The 19,074-nt window shown below is 39.7% G+C and overlaps 1 protein-coding gene across 7 annotated transcripts in view; it reads left to right on the top strand.

Moving 5' to 3' along the window:
* Window positions 1-19,074, top strand: part of NFATC1 (nuclear factor of activated T cells 1) — a 308,199-nt gene that overhangs the window by 85,132 nt on the left and 203,993 nt on the right. For all 7 annotated transcript variants that reach the window (XM_069730931.1, XM_069730933.1, XM_069730935.1 and 4 more), the window contains exon 3: window positions 17,283-17,442. In XM_069730931.1, coding sequence (XP_069587032.1) covers window positions 17,283-17,442 — 160 coding nt within the window. The remainder of the gene's footprint in view (window positions 1-17,282; window positions 17,443-19,074) is intronic.

Raw genomic sequence — 19,074 nt, 5'->3', positions numbered from 1 at the left:
GTTACCATGACCACGTCTAGTCTTGCACATATTCATATCTTCTACACTAAAATTGATTTAGTTTTTAAGGTTTTAAAGCTCTTAATATAAAAGAAGATCTAACAATGATTCCATATCAGACACTGTACGCTTTGTACAAAATAAGAACTATAGGTTTCTTACACTTTCTCTGTCCGGATTGTTTTGCATGGAATACAGTTAATTAATTCACACATTTATATACGAGTCTTAGTTATAGGAAAACAAAGTGATCAAAATCTTTCTCGGCACATGGTATGTTTGTTTGATAACCTATATTTTCTCTTTTTCTTAATATATAAAATGTGAAATATTTGTGAAAAGTATGAAGTTAATAGCTTCAGGTCATTTGTCATAGCTAGACATGGTGAGATGTCATTTGGTATCACAAATCTGCTCAATTGTTACAGAGGATCAAGAGGCTACCTGTCTGGTATGAGGACAGCATGGTATAAACACCACTATTAAAAATAAAATAAACTATGGAAATAAACTAGTTTATACAGAAAGCATACACCATTAAATATCTGATATCATGATTGATAGCTTTTGCATAACGATGGCCAGATTGATCTGCGGAGGACTGACTTCGAGACGAATTACCTACAATATGTAGGACCCCATCAATTTGAACTTTCTGTGATTGGATTCACGAGAATGTCACCCAGTCCATAATGCTCTGCAACTATCATATCACATGGTCTAGTGCCGCTAATCAAGGGACCTATCACAGTCAGTATAAAAGATGGGGTCAGCCAAGGAGTGCTATTTTATGCCTGTACAGTGTAGCGATAGATGGTCATAGCACATAGCTTCTTCCACATAGGGAAAGAAAAAGACCAAATCTGATTGCAGTGTACTACTTCAGTGCTGTTAAAGCAAATTGAACATGGGAGTGGTAATCTCAATCTGAATACTAATCCAAAGATTCAATTGATATAGTGAAGTGCTCTATCTGTGTAGTCACTTAGTGTGACTGTGAATTCTGGGTGGACATATCATTAGTTAAACCTGTGTGTCTGCACAGGGGCCCAAGAGGTACGGAAAACCATTTCTAAGTCCAAAGAAGATGCAATTTTGTATTTTTAGGAACTCTTGGGTTGCAAAGAGCCCATATATTGTTCTTGCACAGGAGCCCGTTTCTGTCTGTGTCCGCCAGTGTGTGAATTGATTGATCTAAGCAAAACGAGATATACTGCAGTAACAGCAAATTAATAACAGCCTTTTTTATTCTTCACACCCTGCAAACAAGGAAGGCAGTTTTAAACCCCTCAATGCTAATTGTGCTACTAAAGCAAAATCCTGAATCCAAGACTTGCGTGTCCCAGATCATGTGCTTCTTGCATTGTAAACTGATAAGCCTTATTTATTTTTTCACATTCAAAAGAGAAATTGTTGCTTCCACCACTGCTTACCATCCGTGTACATCAAGCCAAATAGGTTGGGGAACTTGGAAATTAATAAGGCTGTGTTGATATTATAGAGCTCAAAAGGGGTTCAATACACTCCCTGGGACTTCAGAATATTATACACATATTTTCTAGGCAGTTGTAGGTTTTTAGTATTGTGACTCTCAGTAAATTTATTCAACTCGGATTAAATGTTCTGGGAAAATTCGGCGAAGCTGTCAAATTCGAACTTCGAACAATCTCAACTTTTCTGCATCTCTGCTGCATAACATAGACTTGCTTGCAAAAAATTCAGGAAAGTCACTATACATGTCATATAAACATACTCATATAGTCAGGAAATTTCCACTTACTGTGATCTAATATATTGCCTTGCTGCCTATCATTACCCAGACCTTCCAATATTGTTTTGACACCACGGCCTCTGTGCAAAATGTAACGTGTGCCATTATGTCACTATAACCAAATACTTACTGAGGCCTAGTGTGTATTGAGGCCTGGGCGGGGGAGTCGGGCAACATTGTTCACTTTGTCATGACTTACAAAAAAGGTAGTCTGTCCTGAAAATAGAGTGTATAGCAGTAGTATGGTCGGTGCAATCACCAGTCATTCCCAACTGTCCATAGAAAACACGTTTCAGCCATAATTCTCAGAATACCCGTAAGGTGATTACTGGATGAAAGAAGTCCAAACCCAGGCTTATCATAATGTCTACAAATATGCAGATCTATTTGGTAAACCTGGAGTCACACTAGCGGTTTGAAAATTGATCTGGTAATAAGAGTTCACAGCATTTCCCTGTGAACTATTACCTGTCTGACTGCACCGCGAGCGTGAGAAAGTTCTCCTGCTTGCAGTGCCATCAGACAGGTCCTGGGAGTTCACAGCCAATGAACTCACTTCACCTTTGTAACGTCAGCGGGAGCGCCATGGGAAAATATCCCACCGTGCTTGCGCTGACGTCAGATAGGTGAGTTCATTGGCTGTGAACTCCCAGGACCTGTCTGACGGTACCGCGAGCAGGAGAACTTTCTCACTTATGGTGCCCTCAGACAGGGAATAGGAGTTCCCCGGGAGACACTGAGCACATGCTGCTCAGTGTCTCTGCTGGATGACAGGTTGTATGGTCGCATCATGCAACCATGTAGCCTGCCATCTAGATGTAGCAGAGCTAGACCCGTTGTGGGACAAATGGATTATCATCTTCTCTGCGGAAAGGTAAGGAATATTTGTTTTTTTAACTCTTTTGCAGAAGACAATGGCGTCGGCGGAATGGGCGAGGTTATAAGTATGGTTTAATTAAGATTTATTAAAGGAGTCTGTGTCGTTCTTTCAATTAAAGGACTTTATTCTGGGTGTCTGTATTTTTATACAATATGATTATGGGGTTAATAATGGGGGCGTCTTATGGATGCCTCTCCATTACTAACCTAGGGGCTTAATGTCACCTGACAATGCAAAGGTGACATCAACCCCCCCCACCATCACCCCACTTACCACTGTTACAAGACAAGTGTAAAGAGCGAGGCTAAGTGCCAGAATTGGCACATCTTAGAGATATGCCTTTTCTGGAGTGGCTGAGAGCTGATGTTTTTAGCCTGGGGGCAGCCAGTATCCATGGACCCTTCCTAGGCTATTACTCTCAGCCCACAGATGTCTGCATAGCCTTTGCTGGTTATTAATTATAGGGGAACACTAAGTCAAGAAACTCAAGGCACCCAATGCAAGACACCCTACGCAAGAAAATTGCCACCATTCCCATTTGATTTAGGTGTATAAATGGCCCACCCAAAGAAGTTTGTCTCATCACTGAACATAATGTTCTGTGCAAACTGAGGGTCCTGTTCCAAATTTTGTTTTGCTCATTCTGCAAATTCAGCGTGTCGATCTGGCATCAGTCGAACATCCCTTCGGCGGATCTTAGCTGTTTACAAATGGCTCTCTTACAAAATCCAACTGCTGCAGAATCTCAATGACGATGAGCCAGATCGGCGCGCTGAATTTGCAGAATGGGCAAAACAAAAATTGGAACAGGACCCTCAGTTTACGCAGAACATTATGTTCAGTGATGAGGCAAACTTTTTTGGGTGGGCCATTTATATGGATACACCTAAATAACATGGGAATGGTGACAGTTTTCTTGTGTAGAGTGTCTTGCATTGAAATCTGCTGCAATGACCCGTGTACTGCGTTCACCAGACATCAACACAATTTCCATCTGCTCCTCACGTGTGAATCTCTGCGACATGTCAATGGCTGTTAACAAAGAGAAACTTGTAAATAACTAATGAAAGAATAAAGTTACGTTAAAACCAAGAGCACCATTGTTTATTTTGTGAAATTCTCAATAAGTATGATGTGTTTGATGTGTCACTGTACGTGGCAGTATTGCCAGCTTTTAGTCTTTCTATGTAATATAATATAATATATATATATATATATATACATATATACAGTATATATATATACAGTGGGGCAAAAACGTATTTAGTCAGTCAGCAATAGTGCAAGTTCCACCACTTAAAAAGATGAGAGGCGTCTGTAATTTACATCATAGGTAGACCTCAACTATGGGAGACAAACTGAGAAAAAAAAATCCAGAAAATCACATTGTCTGTTTTTTTAACATTTTATTTGCATATTATGGTGGAAAATAAGTATTTGGTCAGAAACAAAATTTCATGTCAATACTTTGTAATATATCCTTTGTTGGCAATGACAGAGGTCAAACGTTTTCTGTAAGTCTTCACAAGGTTGCCACACACTGTTGTTGGTATGTTGGCCCATTCCTCCATGCAGATCTCCTCTAGAGCAGTGATGTTTTTGGCTTTTCGCTTGGCAACACGGACTTTCAACTCCCTCCAAAGGTTTTCTATAGGGTTGAGATCTGGAGACTGGCTAGGCCACTCCAGGACCTTGAAATGCTTCTTACGAAGCCACTCCTTCGTTGCCCTGGCGGTGTGCTTTGTATCATTGTCATGTTGAAAGACCCAGCCACGTTTCATCTTCAATGCCCTTGCTGATGGAAGGAGGTTTGCACTCAAAATCTCACGATACATGGCCCCATTCATTCTTTCATGTACCCGGATCAGTCGTCCTGGCCCCTTTGCAGAGAAACAGCCCCAAAGCATGATGTTTCCACCACCATGCTTTACAGTAGGTATGGTGTTTGATGGATGCAACTCAGTATTCTTTTTCCTCCAAACACGACAAGTTGTGTTTCTACCAAACAGTTCCAGTTTGGTTTCATTATACCATAGGACATTCTCCCAAAACTCCTCTGGATCATCCAAATGCTCTCTAGCAAACTTCAGACGGGCCCGGACATGTACTGGCTTATGCAGTGGGACACGTCTGGCACTGCAGGATCAGAGTCCATGGTGGCGTAGTGTTTTACTTATAGTAGGCCTTGTTACATTGGTCCCAGCTCTCTGCAGTTCATTCACTAGGTCCCCCCGCGTGGTTCTGGGATTTTTGCTCACCGTTCTTGTGATCATTCTGACCCCACGGGGTGGGATTTTGCGTGAAGCCCCAGATCGAGGGAGATTATCAGTGGTCTTGTATGTCTTCCATTTTCTAATTATTGCTCCCACTGTTGATTTCTTCACTCCAAGCCGGTTGGCTATTGCAGATTCAGTCTTCCCAGCCTGGTGCAGGGCTACAATTTTGTTTCTGGTGTCCTTTGACAGCTCTTTGGTCTTCACCATAGTGGAGTTTGGAGTCAGACTGTTTGAGGGTGTGCACAGGTGTCTTTTTATACTGATAACAAGTTTAAACAGGTGCCATTACTACAGGTAATGAGTGGAGGAAAGAGGAGACTCTTAAAGAAGAAGTTACAGGTCTGTAAGAGCCAGAAATCTTGATTGTTTGTTTCTGACCAAATACTTATTTTCCACCATAATATGCAAATAAAATGTTAAAAAAACAGACAATGTGATTTTCTGGATATTTTTTTCTCAGTTTGTCTCCCATAGTTGAGATCTACCTATGATGTAAATTACAGACGCCTCTCATCTTTTTAAGTGGTGGAACTTGCACTATTGCTGACTGACTAAATACTTTTTTGCCCCACTGTATATATATATATATATATATATATATATATCATTGTGTAAGGGTCACTCCTGTCTGTCCTTCTGTCTGTCACGGATATTCATTGGTCCTGGCCTCTGTCTGTCATGGAAATCCAAGTCGCTGATTGGTCGCGGCAAAACAGCCACGACCAATCAGCGACGGGCACAGTCCGGCGGCAACATGGCCGCTCCTTCCTCCCAGCAGTCAGTGCCCCTTCCATACTGACCTCCAGTCAGCGCTCACACAGGGTTAATGGCAGCGTTAACCGACCGCGCTTTGCCGCTGTGTAACGCACTCGGTTAATGCTGCTATTAACCCTGTGTGACCAACATTTTACTATTGATGCTGCCTATGCAGCATCAATAGTAAAAAGATCTAATATTAAAAATAAAAAAAAATAAAAAATTGTTATATACTCACCGTCCGTCGGCCCCTCGGATCCACAAAAGGCCTTTCCCGCTCGCGACGCTCCGGTAACTGGTCCATACTGCGATCTCGTGAGATGATGATGTAGCGGTCTCGCGAGACCGCTACGTCATCATCTCGCGAGACCGCAATGCACTCTTGAGACCAGAGCGTGGTAGGAGCGTCGGTAACCGCTTTGCTTGGATCCGGGGGCTCCGGAAGGTGAGTATATAACTATTTTTTATTTTAATTCTTTTTTTTTAACAGGGATATAATGCCCACATTGCTGTATACTACGTAGGCTAGGCAATATACTACATGGGCTGTGCAATATACTACGTGGGCTGTGCAACGTGGCTGGGCAATCTACTATGTGGGCTGTGCTATATACTACATGGGCTGTGCTGTATACTACGTGGGCTGTGCAATATACTAAGTGACTGGGCAATATACTATGTGGCTGGGCAACGTGACTGGGCAATATACTACGTGGCTGGGCAATATGCTACGTGGCTGGGCAGTATACTACATAGTACGTGGCTGGGCAATATACTACGTGACTGGGCAATATACTACGTGACTGGGCAATATACTACGTGGCTGGGCAATATACTACGTCACTTGGCAATATACTACGTGGCTGGGCAATATACTATGTGACTGGGCAATATACTACGTAACTGGGCAATATACTACGTGGCTGGGCAATATACTACATGGCTGGGCAATATACTATGTGACTGGGCAATATACTACGTGGCTGTTCTATATACTACGTGGACATCCATATTCTAGAATACCCGATGCGTTAGAATTGGGCCACCATCTAGTATATACATATATAGTATATGTGTGTGTCACTGACATCTATGTATCTATGTATTCCATGTGTATATCTATTCTACTCTTTTGTAACCTGTTACGCTGTGATATTACTGTACGCAGCACAAGAATTGCCGGCTTTTCAAATACGTTCGGTGTGTAAAAATCGGACAGCATTCGCATGGTCCGAGTGCTGTGCGATTTTTTTTTTTTTTTTTTTTTCTCGGACCCATTGACTTCTATTGCAGCACGCAATCTGATTTCCGATTACAATCACAGCATGCTGCAACTTTTTTCCTGTCCGATCGTGATCCGATCCGAGCTGGAAAAAAATTGCAGATGAATACATCTGTATTCAGTATTGGGACCTGTTCTCTTCAACATATTCATTAATGATCTGGTAGAAGGTTTACACAGTAAAATATCGATATTTGCAGATGATACAAAACTATGTAAAGCAGTTAATACAAGAGAAGATAGTATTCTGCTACAGATGGATCTGGATAAGTTGGAAATTTGGCCTGAAAGGTGGCAGATGAGGTTTAACAATGATAAATGTAAGGTTATACACATGGGAAGAAGGAATCAATATCACCATTACACACTGAATGGGAAACCACTGGGTAAATCTGACAGGGAGAAGGACTTGGGGATCCTAGTTAATGATAAACTTACCTGGAGCAGCCAGTGCCAGGCAGCAGCTGCCAAGGCAAACAGGATCATGGGGTGCATTAAAAGAGGTCTGGATACACATGATGAGAGCATTATACTGCCTCTGTACAAATCCCTAGTTAGACCGCACATGGAGTACTGTGTCCAGTTTTGGGCACCGGTGCTCAGGAAGGATATAATGGAACTAGAGAGAGTACAAAGGAGGGCAACAAAATTAATAAAGGGGATGAGAGAACTACAATACCCAGATAGATTAGCGAAATTAGGATTATTTAGTCTAGAAAAAAGACGACTGAGGGGCGATCTAATAACCATGTATAAGTATATAAGGGGACAATACAAATATCTCGCTGAGGATCTGTTTATACCAAGGAAGGTGACGGGCACAAGGGGGCATTCTTTGCGTCTGGAGGAGAGAAGGTTTTTCCACCAACATAGAAGAGGATTCTTTACTGTTAGGGCAGTGAGAATCTGGAATTGCTTGCCTGAGGAGGTGGTGATGGTGAACTCAGTCGAGGGGTTCAAGAGAGGCCTGGATGTCTTCCTGGAGCAGAACAATATTGTATCATACAATTATTAGGTTCTGTAGAAGGACGTAAATCTGGGGATTTATTATGATGGAATATAGGCTGAACTGGATGGACAAATGTCTTTTTTCGGCCTTACTAACTATGTTACTATGTTACTATGTAATACACAATGATCTAATAACATTAGTCCGAATGCAGTCCGATTTTTTTTTATTTTTTTTACCGGATTGCATTCTTACGATTTCATCGCAAGTGAGAATGAGCCCTACCTTCTATACTACACATGGGACTGTCCCCTTAAAGCTTTTTTTATGTTGACTCTTTAACATTAGCTCAATGAAAGATTAGATATCACTTTACAGACAGGATGCTTCAGATTGTTTACATATTTGTTTTCAAGGAAAATTCGAGCAGCGGCGTGCTTTAGTCGAATGGGTTTTATTCAGATTTTGATCGCACAGGTTTCCACTGTTTGGTCACAATATGTTTCCTGCTCCCATTCAAATTGTTTCCATCTGACCTCAGTAACTTTTGCTCCGGCCTGCTGAAAGCCAATACAAGATAGAAATGTGAGCTATTTTGTTAATCTCATTTTTTTAGATAAACTTCCTTCCACCATGAAAGTCTATCATCATACTCATGTATAGCGTTATTTTAAATAGACTCGATACGTCACCAGGGTCAGAGATGACGTAATGGAGTGATCTCTCTATATTGTTTTAAAATTGGGCTGTGACCTTACTTCCCTCTGTTACCTATAATGGATTTTCACTAAAATTTGTAAAATTTGAGGTGATAAATAAATAAATAAAACTATCTAATCTATCTATCTATCTATCTATCTATCTATCTATCCTCTCCCCTCTGTACCAGTCTGTCACTGTAAACTTGTTTACTGTAAACGTTATCTATAACTCTGTATGTAAACCCTTTCTCATGTACAGCACCATGGAATTAATGGTGCTATATAAATAAATAATAATATCTATCTATCTATCTATCTATCTATCTATCTATCTATCTATCTATCTATCTATCTATCTACAGTTGTGTGAAAAAGTGTTTGCCCCTTCCTGATTTCCTATTCTTTTGCATGTTTGTCACACGTACAGTACAGACCAAAAGTTTGTACACGCCTTCTCATTTAAATATTTTTCTGTATTTTCATGACTATGAAAATTGTACATTCACACTGAAGACATCAAAACTATGAATTAACACATGTGGAATTATATACTTAACAAAAAAGTGTGAAACAACTGAAATTATGTCTTATATTCTAGGTTCTTCAAAGTAGACACCTTTTGCTTTGATGACTGCTTTGCACACTCTTGGCATTCTCTTGATGAGCTTCAAGAGGTAGTCACCGGGAATGGTCTTCCAACAATCTTGAAGGCATTCCCAGAGATGCTTGTTGGCCCTTTTGCCTTCACTCTGCGGTCCAGCTCACCCCAAACCATCTCCATTGGGTTCAGGTCTGGTGACTGTGGAAGCAAGGTCAACTGGCCTAGCACCCCATCACTCTCCTTCTTGGTCAAATAGCCCTTACACAGCCTGGAGATGTGTTTGGGATCATTGTCCTCTTGAAAAATAAATGATGGTCCAACTAAACGCAAACCGGATGGAATACATTCCGCTGCAAGATGCTGTGGGAGCCATGTTTGTTCAGTATGCCTTTAATTTTGAATAAATCCCCAACAGTGTCTCCAGCAAAGCATCCCCACACCATCACACCTCCTCCATGCTTTACTGTGGGAACCAGGTATGTAGAGTCCATCCGTTCACCTTTTCTGCGTCGCACAAAGACACGGTGGTTGAAACCAAAGATCTCAAATTTGGACTCATCAGACAAAAGCACAGATTTCCACTGGTCTAATGTGTTCTTTAGCCCAAAGAAGTCTCTTCTGCTTGTTGCCTGTCCTTAGCAGTGGTTTCCTAGCAGCTATTTTACTATGAAGGCCTGCTGCACAAAGTCTCCTTTTAACAGCTGTTGTAGAGATATGTGTCTGCTGCTAGAACTCTGTGTGGCATTGACCTGGTCTCTAATCTGAGCTGCTGTTAACCTACGATTTCTAAGGCCGGTGACTCGGATAAACTTATCCTCAGAAGCAGAGGTGACTCTTGGTCTTCCTTTCCTAGGGCGGTCCTCATGTGAGCACTTGATGGTTTTTGCCAATGCACTTGGGGACACTTTCAAAGTTATCCCAATTTTTCGGACTGACTGACCTCCATTTCTTAAAGTAATGATGGCCACTCATTTTTCTTTACTTAGCTGCTTTTTTCTTGCCATAATACAAATTCTAACAGTCTATTTAGTAGGACTATCAGCTGTGTATCCACCAGACTTCTGCACAACACACTGATGGTCCCAACCCCATTTATAAGGCAAGAAATCCCACTTATTAAACCTGACAGGGCACACCTGTGAATTGAAAACAATTCCCGGTGACTACCTCTTGAAGCTCATCAAGAGTATGCCAAGAGTGTGCAAAGCAGTCATCAAAGCAAAAGGTGGCTACTTTGAAGAACCTAGAATATAAGACATAATTTCAGTTGTTTCACACTTGTTTGTTAAGTATATAATTCCACGTGTTAATTCATAGTTTTGATGCCTTCAGTGTGAATGTACAATATTCATAGTCATGAAAATACAGAAAAATCTTTAAATGAGAAGGTGTGTCCAAACTTCTGGTCTGTACTGTAAATGTTTCAGATCACCAAGCAAATTTAGATATTATACAAAGATAACACACGTAAACACAACATGGAGTTTAAAAATGAAGGTCTTTATTATTACTTTATTATTATCAGAAAAGAAATCCAAACTTACAGAGCCCCGTGTGAAAAAGTGATTGCCCTCTAAACCCAATAACTGGTTGGGCCACCCTTAGCAGCAACAACTGCAATCAGTAGTTCATGATAACTGGCAATGAGTATATATATATATATATATATATATATATATATATACAGTGGCATGTAAAAGTATGGGTCCAAATTACTGTTATTGTGAACAATTAAGCAAGTTGAATGTGAAGTGATGTCTAAAGGGCCTAAAGTTAATCATATGTTCTTTGTATTTTAGGTATAAAAAATATATTTACAGTGATTATTACATTTTAAAAATTACAATAAAGAAAATGTGCCAATGCAAAAGTTTGAGCATCCTTGGAGTCTTGTGTGCTCAGATAATTTTGACCCAATTGGCTTTGCACTCATAATGGGCAAAAACCCTGAAACGTGTCTGGAAATAGGGCTTCTCGGTTTGGCTTCTTATCTTCAGTAATATAGCAAGATCCCTTGGTGTCCAGCCATTTTTGGCCATTTTGAGAAGTCATTTTTGTTCTACATTTTTATTGTTACTTTCCAGGAGTCATTACTTTATTATTTTTGGAGACCTAGTCACTTGAGGAATTGCTTTTTTCGGGATTAGTTGTATTGGTCAGTGGAATCATTTTGAGGTACATGTAACTTACAAATAAACTTCTTATTGTTTTAGAAGGAATCTAAAAAAAACGTAATTTTGGCTGTATTTTTTTCTTGCATGTTAACATTTACGACATTTTTCTTACAAATATTATGTTATATGTATATTATATAAATATCAATTCTAAAATTGTTATTTATTAAAAAAAAAGCAACATTCACTTTTAGATATAGCAGTAGCAGGCATGTTGTCTTTATTCTGCAGATCAATATGATTAATCCAATACATTTTGGTAATTTATAAAAATCATTTTTTTGTCACTATCCAAAATTTTTTATTTTTCTGTAGATGAATTTGTGTGAGGTATTGTTTTTTTGTGGAACTATTTTTTTAATTGGTACTATGTTTTGATACATATGACTTTCTCATCACTTTTCAACTCATTTTTGGCAGGAAGCAAAAAAGTAACGATTAAAAGATCTTGGAATATTTAGCTTGCAAAAAAGAAGGCTAAGAGGAGACTTACCGTAATAACTCTCTACAAATATCTGAAGGGATGTCACAGTGTAGAGAGATCATTATTCTCATTTGCACATAGACACACGTGAAGCAATGGAATAAAACTGAAAGGGAGAAGATACAGATTATATATTAGAAAAAACTTTTTGACAGTGCGGGTGATCAATGAGTGCAATAGGATGCCATGAAAGGTGGTGAGTTCTCCTTCAATGGAAGTCTTCACACAGAGGCTGGACAGAGTCTGAGATGGCTTAGTGAATCCTGAATTGAGCAGGGGGTTGGACATGATGACCCTCGAGGTCCCTTCCTACTCTAACATTCTATGATTCTGTGAAAAGCAAACATCTGAAATTGTTTTTTTTTATTTTATTTTTTATTGGGTTCACTGTGCAGTATAATTGACATATTCACTTATTTTTGCAAGTTGGTATGATTACTGTGGTATACAACTTTTGCACATAAAAAAATCAGTTTTTAAAAAAACTTATTTAACCTGCCATAAATATATAACTTTTTAAATTTTTGGAATACAGAGCTGTATGAGGGCTTATTTTTTGCAGAAGACACATGTAGTTTTTATTGCTATCACTTGAGGATCCATTTGATTTTTTGATCAGTTTTGATATATTTGTGAGGCAAGGTGAGCAAAAATGGCAATTCTGGCATTGCTTTCATATTTTTCTGATGGTATTTACCGTGCAGGATAAATAATAAAAAATTTTTAGTACAGGTTGTTATGAGTATATTATGTTTTTTGCTGTCTTTTGCAAATCATACATTTTTTTTATTATTAGAAACTGGAATTTGTTTTTTTTTTAATTTTGTTAGATAATTACCGTATTTACACTTAAAATGTTTTATTTTTATTTTACATTTTTATTTTGTACAACACTTATTAGTCTCACAAGGGGACTTGAACATGTGATCCTTTGATCGCATTGATATACCGTACAACTTATGTAGGATAGTGCATTATTATTAGACAGACAAGTTGCCTATTAGACCTCACCTCTAATGGGATCTTATAGACTAAATCAATGGCATGTACGGAAGCCATTCTTGAGCTCTTTTGCCATATCAACCCCTTACCCTTAGGATTGAATACGCGGGATTGAATTATACAAATTCAGTGAATAAGTAATAAATATAAGATAGTAAAATAGATAACCCTCTGGAATATACATGTACTATTTTTACAACTCTCTGTCTTGCCTTGGTCCTGTTTACTGTAATATAATCTTTTAGGAATAAGCGTACAATCTATTGAACAGATGTTTTAGTAACATCCGCTGTAATAATGGGTTATATCATTAGTTGATCAGACTTTTGTTTCTCTCTTACATATTTTTTGTTTTCTGACTACATGACTAAATTGTGACTAGCAGTCTAGGTGTGTAAAAATGATCCATTATTGAAAAAATAAATGAATCATAAATTCTTTTAGATTCAAAGAGTCTGAACTCCGATTTGTGCAGTTCTGCTGTTAGTTCTTTAGATTTAGGATTAAATTGACAACTTGCATTTAATAAATTGTCAAAAAAAATTATTACCTCTCTCCTTGTCAAAGGGTCATGTCTCTATACATTTACAGCAGATTGGACAATGCCAGACTGTAGGGACACCCCACCATCCAACTGGTACCCCAAGAGGAACAGTACAATATTGAGTTATAAGTAAAAATGCTCCAGAGTCATTATATTTTGGTAAATGCAAAGTTTTACTAAAATGTGAAGAAAGCTAACAAATCTTATATCATTTGCCACCTTAAGAGGGTTTTCCACTTTCAGGAAAGTAGGTGCCAAACGTTGTAAAATACCTAAAGTTACAAAACAGAAAATGATTTCCCCTCTTGAGCTCCAGCGCTGACTTCCTGCCGCTCCAAGGGTCTCGGTATTTGGCTGTAGCAGTAATGTCACATTGACACTCCGTGGATTGTGCCATCTACCTCAGCAGAGTCATTGAGATCAGTGGAATGTACTGTCTACCTTAGCAGAGTCTCTGAGCTCAGTAGATTGTGCCGTCTACCTCAGTAGAGTCACTGAGCTCAGTGGATTGTGCCGTCTACCTCAGCAGAGTCACTGAGCTCAGTCATTAGCTACAGTGGTAATGTGCGCTGTTGATATGACATCACCACTGCAGTCAAAACACTAATAGCCACACAGCTATGGGAAACCTAGAGAGGGTGAGTACCTACGGTACTCTGTTATTTTAGGTATTTTACAACATTTAAGGTTCACTCTCCTCAAAGTGGAAAACCCCTTTAAATACAATACAGACCAAAAGTTTGGACACACCTTCTCATTTAATGATTTTTCTGTATTTTCATGACTATGAAAATTGTACATTCACGCGGAAGGCATCAAAACTATGAATTAACACACATGGAATTATATACTTAACAAACAAGTGTGAAACAACTGAAATTATGTCTTATATTCTAGGTTCTTCAAAGTAGCCACCTTTTGCTTTGATGACTGCTTTGCACACTCTTGGTATTCTCTTCATGAGCTTCAAGAGGTAGTCACCGGGAATGGTCTTTCAACAATCTTGAAGGAGTTCCCAGAGATGCTTAGCACTTGTTGGCCAGCTCACTCCAAACCATCTCGATTGAGTTCAGGTCTGGTGACTGTGGAGGCCAGGTCATCTGGCGTAGCACCCCATCACTCTCCTTCTTGGTCAAATAGCCCTTACACATCCTGGAGGTGTGTTTGGGGTCATTGTCCTGTTGAAAAATAAATGATGGTCCAACTAAACGCAAACCGCATGGAATAGCATGCCCCTGCAAGATGCTGTGGTAGCCATGCTGGTTCAGTATGCCTTCAATTTTTTAATAAATCCCCAACAGTGTCACCAGCAAAGCTCCCCCACACCATCACATGTCCTCCTCCTCCATGCTTCACGGTGGGAACCAGGCATGTAAAGTCCATCTGTTTACCTTTTCTGCATCGCACAAAGACACGGTGGTTGGAACCAAAGATATCAAATTTGGACTCATCAGACAAAAGCACAGATTTCCACTGGTCTAATGTCCATTCCTTGTGTTCTTTAGCCCAAAGAAGTCTTTTCTGCTTGTTGCCTGTCCTTAGCAGTGGTTTCCTAGCAGCTATTTTACCATGAAGGCCTGCTGCACAAAGTCTCCTCTTAATAGTTGTTATAGAGATGTGCCTGCTGCTAGAACTCTGTGTGGCATTGACCTGGTCTCTAATCTGAGCTGCTGTTAACCTGCGATTTCTGAGGCTGGTGACTCGGGTAAACTTATCCTCAGAAGCAGAGGTGACTCTTGGTCTTCCTTTCCTGGGGCGGTCCTCATGTGAGCCAGTTTCTTTGTAGCGCTTGATGGTTTTTGCCACTGCACTTAGGGACACTTTCAAAGTTTTCCCAATTTTTCGGACTGACTGACCTTCATGTCTTAAAGTAATGATGTTTAAATCTTCAGAAGCGGAATGGCACTAGGTCCATATAACTCACAGCAAGAGACACTGCAATCATGTCTCTCCATTCACTTGCACACAATCAAAGGCAACTGGACTTCTGGTGCTCAGCTTGATTGAAGCACTGCATATCAAATATCATAACGAGAAAGTGGAAGACAGCGGCACTCACCAGTTTGCTGATTCAATGTGTTTAATCCAAAGTGCAATTCATCTCAAACACATACTGAGAAATAGCGAGGGTGCGGGGCGTGCAGGAGGACATGTCCTCCCCGCATGTGTTTGAGATGATTTGCACTTTGGATTAAACACATTGAATCAGCAAACTGGTGAGTGCCGCTGTCTGCCACTTTCTCGTTATGATATTTGATACTAAAGTAATGATGGCCACTCGTTTTTCTTTACTTAGCTGCTTTTTCTTGCCATAAAACAAATTTTAATAGTCTATTCAGTAGGACTATCAGCTGTGTATCCACCAGACTTCTGCACAACACAACTGATGGTCCCAACCCCATTTATAAGGCAAGAAATCCCACTTATTAAACCTGACAGGGCACACCTGTGAAGTGAAAACCATTCCCGGTGACTACCTCTTTAAGCTCATCAAGAGAATGCCAAGGGTGTGCAAAGCAGTCATCAAAGCAAAAGGTGGCTACTTTGAAGAACCTAGAATATAAGACATAATTACAGTTGTTTCACACTTTTTTGCTAAGTATATAATTCCACATGTGTTAATTCATAGTTTTGATGCCTTTAGTGTGAATGTACAATTTTCATAGCCATGAAAATACAGAAAAATCTTTAAATGAGAAGGTGTGTCCAAACTTTTGGTCTGTACTGTATATGGAACAATTGACTGTAGACATGTGGGGAATTATTCCTATGCATGTGCCCTTCACAGTCCTGAGGTGATGTAGCAGTTGATATGTATTACAGCTAATCCTGTACTCTTGTTTAAGGACTGATTCACATGACAAAGTAGTTGTATCGCTCTGTAGTATGAAGCTGTTTTTATGTACCGTATATAGACATTCTTCCATTATACGAGACCTTTCTCTTACCTTTGTACATCGTTCATACGTGACATGTTCCGTGGGATGCTGTATATTTCCAGGAATATACTTCTGTAGTAGTATTTTACGGGATATCATGGTTTCAGCGAATAAGTTCTTTCTAGTAGGATGAAAAGTTGCCATGGTTTTTTGTACTTTGTTTTGATTCGTCTCAGTTGTATTGGCAGAGACTGTATTGTAATGAGCCGAACATTTACTGTATTTGTAACATGGCTAAGGCAAATTTCTGTCTTCTCCAAGAAGCCATGAAAGTTACTATTGAACGAATGCAAGCAGACATCTTAGAAACTGTGAGACATTTGTAGACCTTCTGGGAGCCGCATGTAGCTAAGCAACTTGCTATACAGTATACACATTTGGTGCCCAGTGCGGGCAGTGTATCTGCCAGTATAACAGGACCCTTGATTTCTTTGGGTAGATAATTTTTGTTCTTGACTGTTACTTTTACGATGGTGTCTTGTAAAGGACTTTGTAGGCACTATAGAGAGCACCACAGTGACCACCTATAACCAGATAGATAAATATTTCCTGTTAATATAGTATTTCTCCATCATCTGCTTGCTTATTTATTAATACGCTCTCTCTGAAGACAATTAAAAGCAGTTAGATTCATGGAAAAAGAGACACACAATTTCCACTGACATAAGCAGGCCGGTTGCAAGTGTATCGTCCGTCGCCATTCATCTTCATGAAGGCGGAAGAGGTTTTGGCCACTTCACGGGCTTCTAAATTACTTATGTCATGGCATTAGACCTATTGATGAAATTTTAAATGTAAGATAGTGAAGAATAGACTGCTAATCATGGTCTCTAAAGTAATAGTGCCAAATTCCTGTGGTGTGGGATAATACACTCTGTGTTAATATTTAATAGCTGTTAAATAGCTGTTCTTTTCCATTACAGCCCTTCTCTGCCTGCCCTTGATTGGCATCTGCCGTCGCAGTCAGGACCTTATGAACTTCGCATTGAAGTGCAGCCCAAATCTCATCACCGAGCTCATTATGAGACGGAAGGAAGCCGTGGGGCGGTGAAGGCATCAACTGGTGGACACCCCATTGTGCAGGTATCCATGTCATGGGAGGCTCTGTTTATCCTGGAATTTAGTCAGAAATGTGGATGACAAGCCACAATGTGTAGAGGATGACAAAATGCACTTTCATTGAGTTACAATAATTTAGTGGGCTTACAGGAGCATCTCCACTTTTGGGGATATTGCTTTACTTTTGTATAAAATATTCTTACTTATTGGCAGCCAAATTAAAGATAGAAAAATCTTTTGAGAAATGTAAGGTGCGCAGTTGACATACAGACCCCTGGCTGCTAGAGATTTAGCATACAGAAAGAGACTGAATTTAAATGGAACCTAACATCTGATACGCGGACAGCATGCATCCGACATCAGCTTTATGATTCTACTATGTATATTTGACTCGTTTCCGAGAAATACATAGCTTAAACGCTGCCGAGGACCGAGCCGCACAGGAGACCAGTTGAGAAGGCTGATCCCCAGTGGCTTCTCTCTGCCTTCTACCCTTGAGTGACAGGTCTCTCTTTGCAAGTGTGTATAAGGAGAAACCTGTCCGTCATTGGCAGTAGGTGGGGAGAGCCGCCAGGGACCAGCCTTTTTAATTAGTCTCCGGAGGCTTTTGAAGAATGTTTTTCTCTGAAATGTTGGGGCGTTTCAGAGTCAAAGATACCTGGCTGTAATCTTACAGCCAGTGTCTGATACATGCTACCCGTGCAGCAGGTAGCAAATATCAGCCGTCATGTTCCCTTTACTATCCTACAAGCTAGGGACCCTGTAATTTCTATCACAGCAATATTGTTGGTTTACCGTAAGAGACTCACTCATTAATCATGCAAAACGGGTAGAAAAAGTGAGACAATGTCTGGGGTAGGGCAGCTTCAATATTCACTGGAATTGTCTAATCATTGAATGAAGTTTATGTAGACATTAGTAGAGTATATATTCCTGAAATATAACATAGATAAAATTGTATCTGTGCATTATGTTCAGTGACGTCCAGCACAGTGTACAAGCCAATAGTGACTAGCATGATGCTTTTCTTCCATGCTGCCATGCCATTCAGTTCATTAGAGAAGCACTCCTTCCATCTAAGTTTTTATACTCTTAATATATTGCAATCGTCATATTATACAGCACGGTGTACTTCCAATTGATCATTTTGCCTTTCCATCAATGTAAATATTCTCTTTCCTTTTCTGCTGTACGTATTAACAGGACAAATAAATAAATTATAGAAATGTTTTATTAGGTTATTTCATTAGTAAAAGGTTAAAGAATAGGGGGATCCCACAAAAATGGCACCAGATCCTGATATGCCACCCTGATGAAGGCTAGCGCAGAAACTTTTTGGGCTCTGGCGCCATTCCAGCAGGAGGAGAACCACATGGGTAATACTTATCAATACTCTCTTTCTTGCCTCTGTGGCTCTGACACATGATGATGTAGTATAGCTTTACTGACTCACATTGATGTATTATTTTAGCTGATATGTCATTTGATATTTATGCAAATACCTTTGTATGTGTCCTATATATTACCTTATCTCCTCCTGCTGCTTTTGTTGCCCTCCTTTGTCCTGTGGACTCACCCTGTTTTTTTAACCTTTTAGTAATAGAACAACGTTATAAAGTATTTCTATAATTTATTTATGGCTATTTGTCCTTTATG

Source organism: Ranitomeya imitator, chromosome 6 (genome assembly GCF_032444005.1).
Source record: "Ranitomeya imitator isolate aRanImi1 chromosome 6, aRanImi1.pri, whole genome shotgun sequence".
NCBI lineage: Eukaryota > Metazoa > Chordata > Amphibia > Anura > Dendrobatidae > Ranitomeya > Ranitomeya imitator.
This window is presented reverse-complemented; position numbering and strand designations above follow the sequence as displayed.